The sequence below is a fragment of the Pecten maximus genome, chromosome 14, assembly GCF_902652985.1.
Source record: "Pecten maximus chromosome 14, xPecMax1.1, whole genome shotgun sequence".
Taxonomy (NCBI): domain Eukaryota; kingdom Metazoa; phylum Mollusca; class Bivalvia; order Pectinida; family Pectinidae; genus Pecten; species Pecten maximus.
The window spans coordinates 18446179-18460379 of record NC_047028.1 but is presented as its reverse complement, the minus strand read 5'-3'; the positions used below and the strand labels follow the sequence as shown (position 1 = coordinate 18460379).

At 34.4% G+C, this 14201-nt stretch overlaps 1 protein-coding gene across 1 annotated transcript in view; it reads right to left on the bottom strand.

Moving 5' to 3' along the window:
- LOC117342323 (protein FAM124A-like) overlaps window positions 1–4390 on the bottom strand; it is a 53049-nt gene extending 48659 nt beyond the window's left edge. The window contains exon 1 of the mRNA XM_033904447.1: window positions 3401–4390. Coding sequence (XP_033760338.1) covers window positions 3401–3480 — 80 coding nt within the window. The 5' untranslated portion in view covers window positions 3481–4390. The remainder of the gene's footprint in view (window positions 1–3400) is intronic.
- Between the last annotated feature and the right edge of the window lie 9811 nt (window positions 4391–14201).

Sequence of the window (14201 nt, the reverse complement as noted above, 5' to 3'; positions counted from 1 at the left end):
TTGTAATAGTTAGGTCCGGAGCTCGGTTTGTCCCCATTGTCTGATCTAGAAAACATTCAGGTCAAGATTGTATTGATTTATACCTATAGATATTTCGCACCTGTACATGTATTGTTCAGGTGTAACGGGACAGACATAGGGGCATTAATTATAGGTAAGGTTTCGGTAACATGTATCAGGTTTACATGGATACTTTCTACGATTAAATGTACAGTGTCGGAACTAACGACATTAAATAAATACCCACAAAGATAAAGTTGCCAAATCTTAAGTCCTGAACAGAATCTTGACCTACTTTTTTCTTACTTTTATGTGTCAAAGTCACGATATGGTCTGGGAAATCCATTGCTGTTTCACTACAATAAGATTGCATGCGTATTAAACCAAGGTCGAATTATATATATATTTTTTAGAAAGAATATAAATCCTTTCTTGACGGTGGTTTTTGAGAACCACATCTAACAAAGGCACTTACAACGGTAACATACTTAGTAAGCGCATCACGCCCACATTATGCATGAATATTTTTTCACACCAGGAATCTACCTGTTAAATGCATTGTCGCTATGTGCATCAGGTTTCAGAATATAGTGAGAATACTGATACCAATCTGATGCTAGGCCTAATACAGTGTTCCATTTTACAGTGACAATAAGCGTGTAGTTGACACAGATTTGTTTATGTCATGTGTATGTTTAAGGCCGGGGATGTGAGGGATGGGGCGATTTTTTTTTTCAGGGAGGGGGGGGGGGAGGGGGGGGGGGTTAGTACAATGGAGGATAGAAAGGATCATAATGACGTATTAACCTTGATATTTTATAAGACATGGAATGTAACCTAGAGAACTGAATTCAATGACATGATGTTTAATGTAGCGAATGATAATTAATGGTTCTACACTACCATTATACAAGAAAATATTATACTTGTTGATCGCATCCATGATCAAACGATTCCGTGAAATCTAGTATCCGGATATCGTGTGTCAGAGTGTCCCGAAACCGACACAGGAGCACATACCTGAGCAAAGTGGACAGGTAAATAGTGACTGTCAATAAAGGTAGGTACACGGAATATACGGTCAGGGCTATAAATACAGACTTTAAATTTATCATCCACTGAAAATTTTCTTCGATACAATGAATAAAGTGACAAAGTTTGCTATAAAGACCTGTTCATTTCCCGATATGTCTGCCAAATACTGATTTATCTACAAATCAAAACCTTCGTTGATTAGTTTTTAGTTATAGCCGTTTCTTTGTGAGTCACTTTTCTGAAATACACATATTAAGACGGCAGTAAGATCAAGGAGAGATCATCATTTAAGATAGGAGTTTATATCTTGCAGTCAATCAAGAGTAATTGTGATTCAGACAAGTGAAAACTAATTAAGGATAGCGGTTCAGCGTTCCGGAATTTTTACGATTGATCAAGTCACAACATATATATGTTTACAATGATATCTGTTTTGTATAAAGTGTTATGGTTTTGTTATCTAGCGACGCTATTGATTAAGTAGATTTGATAGTAAATGAACGGTCTTGTTCTGATATCAAGAAAGTGCTATCTGATTCGGATAGTGCTAATATTTAGTAAATCGCTGTGGGAAGCATTTATGCAGATTGTTAAATGTTTACGGAACATAATTAGGTATTGTGTCTAATATTGTAATTACCTATACGGAATGACAATACACAAATCGTAATAACCGAGTTGATTATCTTTTCGGTAATAATATTTAGAGTGATGATGATCATTATTCATAAGTTTGTACTTAAAATGGGAAGTATAAATGTTATTACCATCGACTTAAAGTCTTCAGCTCAAGTAGTTAAGCTGATAAGACAAAATTTTGAGAGCATTGTCAGCTTAAAATCAACATAAAATTATATCTAAACGTCAGTCTTATATTGGGATAATTGACAAATGAGTAAAAACAGGCATGTTCTCATATTGTTTTTGAAATAAATGCAATGTTCGATATTTCACTCAAAATGCACAGATCAAGGAGCAAAATATTAGGACTTAATTAGAGAGAAAGTATGCATTCGAGATAATACGACTTCGAGATAAACCTGGTTCTCGAGATTTAACAATGTTATACGGTAAAGAACACGCTTTTGATGTTCTATAGTTGCAATGAAGACAATGATATACGAAACAGTCTTCTTCGGAAAGATCATACAAGGTTGGGGTGTGTGGAGAATTATCGTAAAATGGCGAGTTCTGGTGCTGTAACGTAGCTGTCATTTATACGACACATACTGGTGATGTTTTAGAATAGATGTAGGATATTTCTACAGGTAAAGACAAGCTATAATGCCCTTTTCTCCATTGTTATGCCCTGTATGTCCTATGATTCACACCTTTGACATTGTCAAAGGTCATCTGATGTGATCACTTCCTCTTCGTCGTATGACAGTGATACTGTAAATATCGAACTCCTTATAAAAACATGTCTGACGATAAACGTTGGGTAGCTTTGTAAACCAATCAATATTTTCAACAAAAGTTACGTTATTGCGGTAAACTGCTGAAATATATTACAAGTACGCATGACAAAAAATCGTCATCATTTCCTTTATCTAAGTCTTCTCTTTTGGTTTTTCAAACCGTGTTCACGAATTAAATGGTTTGTAAAAGTACAACTTTGGTGTCAACACAGTACACACTGTGTTCTCTCAAACATCGACCATATTTTGTAGCTCCATTAACCGTTTATGGTGCCCGTGAGTACAAAATATACGTAACAGTGTCTCCGAGGATAGATAATGTCTGCGAGTCTAGAGAAGATTAAATGATGAAGGGTGGGTTTTGTTTTACGCTCCTGGAACTGTTACTTAGGTCATGAGTACAGGGGATACAGAACCATCGTCTTTAAGTACAATGTCCTCCTGTGGTGTAAGAGATGGAGTTGGTGTCTGAGAGTAACGTACATGGTACGGAGGAGGGAACGGGCCCCTGGACTATTATGTAGTGTGGTTGTGACAGGCACTATCCATATTGATAATAGGTATCAGACAATCCAGTAAGCACCAGGCCACGCGCACAATGGCTGTTCTATATGCATGTATGACCATAATCAAATTGACAGCAATAGTAATATGATTTATTGTCCCACATGTATAATTCATTGTACTCAGGATCGAAGGTCTCTGAAAACCCAATGATGATGATGATGATGATGATTGAAGAAGAAAAAGAAGATGATGATGATGATGATGATGATGATGATGATGATGATGATGATGATGATGATGATGATGATGATGATGACTGAAGAAGAAGAAGAAGAAGAAGAAGAAGAAGAAGAAGAAGAAGAGGAAGATATTTCGTTTTAAATAACGATATATTCTTATTTCTAAATCATTAATTCAGATGATTTTTAAAAAAATCTTACCTGTAGTCCCAGAACGGGTACTTGGTCTGACTATTAACAGTCCTCTTCTGTCCATACGTCCGTTTCAAGTAAGCGTCCATGATCACTGTTCGTGCGTATCCATAGGGGTTATTAAAATTCCGTAATGTGCCTCCCTTGTAACACAGGAGTATGAAAATACACAATACATCATTCCAATTCTACTTCTCTCAAGACATTTCCATTTTGGTTTCTCACATTAAAAAAATATAATATATATATATAACTGTATATAGGAACAGATAGCAATGTTTCTACCGAGCACAGATATGTTGCAGGTCAATCGACGTCTGTTTTCCGATTTAACGTAATGACCGTTTAATCAGGAAGAGTGACATCTGCAGCACGTGAGGAACACAGATTTCCATGTTACTAAAGAACCCTGAAATGTTGTTTTAAAAATCCTCCATGGTTCATAAACGTCCTTGTTTATGTAAATTGGATAAGTGTTAAATCCCTTTTCCGATTGAAATTTAAATCACAATTTCAATCTGAAAGTCTGTGAACTTTGTACATATGGGATACCAGTGTGGTCGTCTGGTAAACCATCACTTCCTTTTAATCCGAATGTAGATACACGAACTTAGTTTACGTCCAGGTGTAAATGCACCGAGTATAAACTGGCGAGTACCTCCGATACAGCGCGTGACCACGTGAAACTTCACACTGGTAGGTAGAAAGCTTTATATACATACAACACACTGTCCATGATACGTCCGTTATCTATAAATGTATCTATCGTTAAACAGGTACAAACACAACATTTAAAATAAAATCCAAGTTTGGTATTATTTTCACCACCGATCACTGTACTTGTCAATACTCGGCGATACACACTAGCTCCGTCACTACGGCCGCTCTCGACTGATACTAACAACTATATAGTCGAGGGCAGCTTTAAACTATCGACAAATCTACCTGTGTTTCTACTCTAACACTGGGCTGTTCGTTTTTACCTGTTCGAATCATACCGTCTACCTGTGTGCCTCGAACCTACCTGAGCCCACCTGGACTAACCGTATCGATCTTATATATATATCCCAATATACCTCTTGTCAAGTAAAAAGTATATCACTTTGAATAAAATCTCTATACAGGTGTATTATTTACATAATATCAATATGCATACTTATAAATGTACAGACGTGTTCCTGAATACCATCATGATCAGACTTAAACACTACTTAGACGTAATCTTATTTATGTAATACATATGTCATGATCATAGAAACGATCGTGTGTTTTTTTCGTTTCCATTCATACACATTGATAAATTGATTGTATAAATCATCATTTCTCTTAAATGTGTTTTTTTTTTCACTAATGGAACACCTCATACATGTTCTTTTATACTGTAAACACTTTAAAACAGGACCGACAGCAGTTAAACAGACATTTAGACTAGCTATGTATACAGCTCCCGTGGTATTAGGTAAGTACATACATGTTCATCAAATACTTTCCGTGGCATGTTTGTTTACACAGCAATGGAGTGATTTTAACAGCGACATCTCATCAACTCCAAAATATCCAAGTTACTCATTTTTTGACAATTCAGCGACAGAGCGGCATTCCGAAGGTTCAATTTTCCGAACGTAAATGAAATACTTATTCTGAGACCTACCGGTGATAGACCCGTTGCCCGATTAATCGAAATTCATCAACTGTATATCTACGAAAACTAAACGTAACCTTGATCTTAGATAGTACACTCGTAACCAACTGTAACGTTAACTAGCTATAACCTTAAACTATACACTTAACTAGCTATAACCTTAAATATGTATAACCTTGGCAAATTATAACCTTAACCAATTATAACCTTAAACTATACCCTTAACTAGCTATAACCTTAAATATGTATAACCTTGGCAAATTATAACCTTAACCAATTATAACCTTAAACTATACCCTTAACTAGCTATAACCTTAAATATGTATAACCTTGGCAAATTATAACCTTAACCAATTATAACCTTAAACTATACCCTTAACTAGCTATAACCTTAATTATGTATAACCTTGGCAAATTATAACCTTAACCAATTATAACCATAAACTATACCCTTAACTAGATATAACCTTAACTATGTATAACCTTGGCAAATTACAACCTTAACCAATTATAACCTTAAACTATATCCTTAACTAGCTATAACCTTAACTATGTATAACCTTGACAAATTACAACCTTAACCAATTATAACCTTAAACTATACCCATAACTAGCTATAATCTTAACTATATATAACCTTGGTCAAACTATAGCCTTAACCAACTATATAACCTTAAACTACAACTTTATTTAGCTATAACCGTAACTATGAATAACCCTGACTAGCTATAACCTTAACCAACTATAACCTTATTTAACTATAATCTTAACCAATAATAACCTTATATAGCTATAACCTTAACTGTGTATAATCTTGTGTATAATCTTGACTAACTACGAATGGGTCCATACGGCCGATATTGTTCAACTGGCGGAACCGTTGCTTCTTTGGCTCAGTTGGTGGAGCCGCGGATATATCACGCCGGAGAACCGGGTTCAATTTCTGTCCTGACGCTTGCTAGGTATGTATTTTCAATATTCTTTCTTACAATCATATATCAATGTATCGTTATACATGTATTTTCATTTCAGACTGCTACTGCTGGAATGTAAGGTGGACGCCTTTCTAACATCCAGAAATACGATATTTCATTACAACTGAGCGTTCGGTTAAAGTCTGTACTTCTGTCCTAGTGGTGGCGGGATTAACGCGGCTCGACTACAGTGTTAACAGTAATTAAACTTCGAGAGAAACAAGTAGGTTAAGCCAGATTATTTTGTGTGTACATGAATTGTTCCAGTCCAACAATGAAATAAACATCTGAAATTACGATTTTCACATATACACAGGAGTGTAGAATGATTGCGACACCTTTACATCTTCCGTTCCGGAAATTTATGTCCCTTTCCTCGAGAAGAAAACAAAATTGAAGAATTGTCCATGATTATTTTGGAGTAGTTAACTCGTAACTTGTGATTGCTTCCCGGCCTTGTCCTAGTTTCGCTGCTCTATTCCAGCGTCCCGCTGTTTCGTACGATTGTGACCGAGACTCGTAATGGACAAGATCACGTGATAATTTTATAGTCATGAATCATACAATGAACGAAACATACAATGCTATACTATTGCTGCAATTGATATTAAAATAAAATAAAATTTGTGGAGTATGATTCATAGGCATAAATCATACAAATGGTACAAAGAACGACAAATATAAGTGAATTATGCATAATTATGTATTGTAATTAAAATTACAAGGTGAAAATTCATTGCATCAACATTTGATACGTTTAGTTGACACATATGTGATGCATAATTGTTGATGAAGAACCCATAATTAATTTATAACAACTGATTAAAAGCTGTCAATAGGTTACTGTAACGGTCACGAGGTTCAGGGTTTCTTTTAAATCAGATTAAATGGATTGATTTAGCTATGTATCAGCCATGCATGATTTCATGTCCACTTTTTCAGACTTCCTGTTTCAGTTGGATTTGCTCTTTGATGTAACTGTAGAGTGTATATGGTTGCAGGTGCGAATCTTACGTATTTACATACCATAAATATAAATACTTAATGTCTTTATAATAGACATCGGGATGGTCGTTTTTTTGATATAGGGACCGTCAATGTTATAACTAGCTATGCCAGATGTCACAAACCATCACTAATTAACCAATTAAACATCCTTTTACAGACCAATTGCTAAGAATCCTGCAATCGAAAATCTTCGGGTATTTCCGTACTCGGCGACAAAACGCGACATGATACACAAGCTGGTTTCCAAGTGACGATCACCTGACTGTCGAGCCCAATTCTTACATTTTGATCGCAATGTACACGCCATATTACCTCCACCTTATCAGTTGTTAATGTCATTATTTTGTCTTCTCTTGATTATGTCACTTCTACATCCTTATAATGCACTGGCTCAGAATAAGGTCACTCCAAACAAGAAAGAAAGAAAGAAAAGAAAGAAAGAAAGAAAGAAAGAAAGACCGTTTTGCCCATAGCTTTAGCGGAGGAGACCTCGTTACGGTGAAGTCCTGGCCATTATTAAACACCTAATGTAACATCTATATATACTGTTCCCAAAATTGTCTTGTGTATGCTTTGATCTCAAACCCAAAATGGCGGCCTTCCGATTGACAATTGTTGAGATTCACCTATTGAAATAAGAAGTATTTGGCAGACATATATTATAAATGTTACTTATTATTACTGTCATTATCATGATTTGTATGTGATGTAAAATTTGACATGATGCATTGTATCAAATGTATCTGGATAACTGGCACATTCATCTTTTATAGTTATCTAATTGAAGTTATGACATATATGCAACCGGATGTCACTAGGACGACAGGAAACAGAGATCATTTCAGGTATCATTAAAATCAGACTTTATACACATCAAACACATTGGCTGAAAAAAAAACTGGGGGAAAAAATTGAAAATAAAATGCACGAGATGTAGAGATGAATATCAACGACTGACATCGATCTGTGTTGCGTTTTGTGTGTGAAGCAACTTATCGGTACTTTCGCAACATCTCGACTGTATCCGTCAAAACTCGGACGAGTCCGTGATTTCCCGAAGTTGACCACGACGTAGATTGAAACTGGTACAAAATTGGCGTTGTAAATTACTTCGGATTTTAGATTCATATCTCTCATATTTTATATTATTTTGTTGCGAACATTGTATTGTCTTTCATTTCTACCCGCTTAATGCACATTCTCCAACAGAAGTTGATGGGGCTTGGACGCCCAAATCGTTCAGTACGACGTGCTTTAGCTTATTACGATATCATTTCCTCTTTTTTCAGTATGACACGTTTTTTAAAATATTTCCCCTCTATTATTAAGGAGCAAATAAATTGATTTATCTGTGTCAATGACGTCAGTTTTAAGGTGAAATAATGAAATTGATATTGTAGTTCATAACTTAAAAAACATGATTGGTTAAAGCGAATCTGAAATGGACCAATCAGAACAGTCCATTCCTTAGAAATCTTAGTGTGATAAACCTTAGCGACACATCACGAGTCTTTAAATCAATATGCGCATGATATATAGGTGTCTAGGTTGACCTCGAATGACCTTGAGTTGACCTTGGTGAACTTGGATATCAATCTGCATTACAAACACGTTTGTAACACCATTAGATTTCAATTTCCCTCACGGACCTGGATTATAACGACACATTGCGTTGGTAGGTTTGAGGAAACGTTGGAAATAACACGTCAAACACACTATTAATCAAAACATGCTGTAGTGTAGAAAATGGCGCGAAAGTATAGAAATACAATGTACAACGACTGAGAGTAAGAATATCGTTGAATTATGTATTATTTTCAAATATATTTCGCGTTTTAAATACTTATTTAAGTGTTGAATTGATTATATTTTTATGTTATTGAACCATAACACCAAGAAAACAAAGATAAACAAAAACAAAAAACAAACTGAGTGGACTCTAAATAAACCGCGAAGCCTTTGCTGTCGAGAGTACACTCCGATTTTATTGTGTTATCACTCCATAAAAAGATATTCAAATTAATCCTTATCATTCAATATATTGTACATCCTGTGCAAATCTGCATTTATTGATATTCTGTTATCTTAGAACTCATTACGCCGCTGTGTCAGCCAATCAAAAGCGACCTTACACACGACGACGTTGTTTATTACGTTATGGGCTAATAACGTAAGTTTTAAGCCAATGAAAATGCCTGTTAAAAACCAAAATTAAATAATGATACTTTGTTAAGGATGGTGGATGTGTTTCGTGTTCAGGGAGAGACTAGATGGATTAATCTACAATTATAATAATAATTAAGGAATATTTTTTCTGAAATATTTAACAACACCGGGATTGATATAAACGAAGTTTATTCACAATTTTGTGTTTGTGTTTGGAACAAGGATAGTAGACATTGTTCCTGCTGTGGCACGTTTCGCCGGCATCTAACCACATTTTACAATTTAATACAGGGATGATAGGATTCAACCCCCGGATTAACCTATCAGATAAGTGAAATACTATACATTGTTTTACATGTTATATCGGGTGTATATAGCAGGTAAATAAAATCAATATTACAATATGTATGTCCAGGTACACAGGGTCTCGAGAATTCCGTATGTAGGATTGGAATATCATGATACCACAGGGGCATGATATTATGTTTCCTTTGTTCGGCAATGCTAAGGAGAGTAATTATGTATCAAGAACAATAAAAAAAACTCGAAGGTGAGTGTTTTGTTTTGTTTTATTTATTTTTTTGATGGGACCCGTTCAAAGATTTTGGTAGTATAAGAGGTAGCGTGTAAAACGAGTGACGTTGTATTTGATTGAAGTTCTACCATTAATTAAACTAGTGGGGGTTTCAAGTGCTTCACAGTACATAATTTTCACCGTTATTTATTAATTCATTATTTATCAACTAATTCATTATTTATTAACTAATTCATTATTCATTTGTTTATTCATTATTTATTTTTTATCTATTAACCCCAAACGTTACTCGTTCATTGTGTTACATTGAGTTATAACAAAAAATGTCTATCTTTATCTACCTAGACTTTTACTAGTCTTGGAAACTGATATCAAAACATATTATCGAAACTTGTATCAAACACACATTGATACACAAGATTCACAACAAGGTCGAAATCAGTAAATCGAATTAAAACGAGGCCCTAGGTTTCCTGCACGGAAGAATATCGAAGTAAACAGCGGTGTCCCGGGTAACGGAAAAATCTTCCTACCGCGATTCTTGACTTTTCTGACGCGTGGATTAATCTTAAATTCCCCACTAGATTGATAAATGAGAGAAAAAGTAGGGGAGAGGAATTTTATCTGGTGTAAGATGTGACCGGAGGTAAATCTTGTTTGCTTTGTTTTGTTTCCTAAGCAATGATTTCGGTGACATCCGATTTAAATTTGAATTATGAATTATGTCGAATTCCTAGAGTACATCTCGAAAGCATCTGGTTGTGTAACAGTGGTCACTGCGCTAAGCTAGTCGATACGATGTTCACGAGTGTTATTTACTTGTTAAAGAGGACTGTAATCGCGGATCTTCCGGTGCGACTGGTTAAAATTCTGTTAATCTAATTCAAGGTACATTCTGGCGTATTTTTCGATATTGTTTTTGTGCTTTGTCTTTGTTTAATGTTTGTGTTTTTTGTTTGTTTTATTTTTGTTTTTTGTTTTTTGGTGTTTTTTTTTGTTTTTTTTTTTCTTTTCTTCTTGGCCATCTGAGTTTTGGGATAATTGCTTTGACTTTTCATTATAGTACTTTTACAGGTTGACAATTAAGAAAGCTGTCGATTCATTCTTTGTCACACACAAAAAACAAGCAAGCGAATAAACTATAAATCACTTGAAACAAGGATAATCGTGAACAAAATCTGCCATTACAATACCGTTATATAACGCACACTTGAAACATCTTGACTGGCTCCGCCAATACACACGTGGACTTTATTGATAATTGTACTTTATTATGACGTACTTACCATATATAGACATTATAAAGACTGACCGTAACACTAATCGTTATCCCTAAGCCTTTCCTTACGATATTACACAACATATTTTATAATAAACATTTTGACACTAATCCTTCCTATTATTTTCGAGATAAAGACTATTCTGAAATATATTGTTGTTTCGATTAAATATCTGAATATAATTCGATAAATTTAATTCTTCTTTATTTACTTATTCATCTCTCGACTTTGTGCCACCCAATATGTTTGTGTATATTTTTTCCGTGACCTCTAAAAGGAATTAGCCAGCATGTCGTCTCGAACATAGATCTACAACCGAAATCCTATTACCCTATGAATCTCTATCATGGTAGCATGTCCGAGTCCATATATGTTGTTGCAAATAACTACACATACACGTCATAATATTGTTTAACCAGCATCAAAATTTTGCAATACTAATATTTAAGTTATTTCAATTTCATGTCTTTTTATTTTTTTATTAATTTTAATATTTCTTAACAGTCTGTTATTATATTTCAGATTTTTTATTTGAAAGCTTAAAGAAGTGTTTGCCATGTGACGTATCGGGTAATTTTTTGTGTATACGTTATACAGGCAAAATTATTTTCATTTAAATTCTTTTTTAAACATTCAACAAACCGGCGCCTCTCGCCACCATTGTAGATTTATAATGCTTTATCACGTTGATAACGATCTGATTAATATATGTAAAAGCAAACACTGATTTATTAGGTTAATCTGATACACTCCTTTTATTTACACAGACATAAGTTCAAATAAAAACAATGTCTAAAATCACGGCCTTTGATTGGCCTTCTTTTATTGAACTCTTGATATATTAGACACTCAAATATAAACATCTAGAACAAAAAAGTCTCAGAGCTATGGGAAGTCTAGTATAGGTATTTTTAGCCGTCTTATATATATATATATATATATTGCACACTGAAAAAAAAACGAAGAGACACTTTTAAAGTGATAATTAAGAATGAACAAAGTTTGAATAAAATGTCTTCTTTTAAATGTGATTATGTATATGATAAAATGTGATTTCTTTATTTATCTTTAATTGATTAAAAACGGTTTTTGTTTTATTTCTTTCGGATTCGGTTCCCATCTTAACCCGTCACAGGTTTTCGTGGCAACTCTGTCCAACACGATACACAAATTTTTGTCCAACTCCATACTGTTAAAGGGAGATAAGTCGTACACAATGTTAAGGTTTACACCGACCATATGTTATATCAGTCGGCGAGACGAAACCCGACAACATGCTCCTTTATAGGCGAAAACACAGGAACTAATTAACTAAACATTATTGCAAGAAGAACGACAAGGATATCAAATATATACATTGTATATAAATGGATGACACCCATTATTGGCAAAATACTTAAAACACAAGCATTTCGCGCTTCCGCTAGGGATCTAAACCAGGGATATTTTACAGGGACATGTTATCTTTTCCACTGTAAAATGATTTCTTTGTGTGGTGGTACATTGTATATGACTGGTTACATAAAACTTTAATCAAATTATTGGGGAAAGTTTAAAATTAACTTAAGGTTTTGTTAAAATATATTTGCATGACGTCATATCATTTATGATTTATATAATATCCGTACTCACGGTACCAACGGTTATTTTTATGATAGCTGTATATTAGGACAAGTTTATCTCTTTTGATATAAAATGTTATACAGCTCAAACAAAGCCTGTCATTCTTGGGAAATCTAATCATTATACATACCTGTGATTTCGGTTGCATAACAATTATGTACATGTATATACATTATATATATATATATATTATATTATATAATTATCTACACAGTGTAGGCTTTCAAGAAGAAAATTATCGCTGTTAGCAATGATAATTTCCTCCTGTTTTATTTTTAAATGTCACACCTCGACACATATTCCTGGCATGTCCTGTTAACCTGTTCTACTTCAAATATATTTGTTTACCAGGAAAGACAGAGTTCGTACAAGTTAAAACAATATATGATGATAAACACTACCGATTAGCAGGACACATTTAGATGAAGTTTCTGTTGTTTCAATGTATTTCTGACAGATTTTCTGATTCATCAACATATATGTGATACTGTTTTGACCGCCATTTAAATTCGATTCGTCCATTTTGGTTTGTTTGGTTTGTTTTTGTTTAACGTCCTATTAACAGCCATGGTCATTTAAGGACGTGCCAGGTTTTGAAGGTGGAGGAAAGCCGGAGTACTCGGAGAAAAACCACCGGCCTACGGTCAGTACCTGGCAACTGCCCCACGTAGGTTTCGAACTCGCAACCCAGAGGTGGAGGGCTAGTGATAAAGTGTTGGGACACCTTAACCACTCGGCCACCGCGGCCCCTCGATTCGTCCAATTTTATATGTGGAGCCAAAGTTGATAACTCCTTACAGCCTTACATGTTGTTTAGATCGGCGAACGATGCTACTACAAGGTAGCACTATACAGTAAAAGTGTCCAATTCTGAAAAATAAGGCACATGTAATACAGCTGTGAAGGATAAGTAAACTTATCTTTTTTTATATGTTTCTCACACCTGTGAATACCATGGGAACCACTTCAAAAAATCTTAAAAAATTGCAAAATATTATGATATTTTACCCAAAACGACACAATTTCCTACACAATTTTTTTTTAACTGAGACCTTTTTGAAATTAATTATCTATATCCCAAAGACATAATTAATCTTGTTTTAACAAATGTTCATCATTAAGTTTTCCTGATATCTAACCTTATCTGGCTGTACCGTTTTTCGCTGTAGGCAAAACTAAATTTCCGGTGTAAACACACTTTCGGAAAATCCGGAAATTTATAATCTGGAATTATTATTTAACAAATGTGAAGCCTGTATAATATACCAATAATAGTATACATTTATTTATTTTTCTTTTCATTTTTTATGCATATCATAATACAAGGGTTATTTGCTTAGCGTTTGACAAAAAATCACCCATGACCAGGCAGTCATTCTGTGTTCAAAGCTCAAATCAATTAGTATTTCTGCTGGTAACGAAAAGTGAAACTAAGTACATGTATTCATACAATCAAAATGTTCGAAAATAATGCATCTATCGACATCAAGTAATAGCCTATGACGTCACAATACCACTGATCTCATAATGCATATATGACGTCATAATTGATCTGACGCAATCACTTTCCTTGCCTAACATC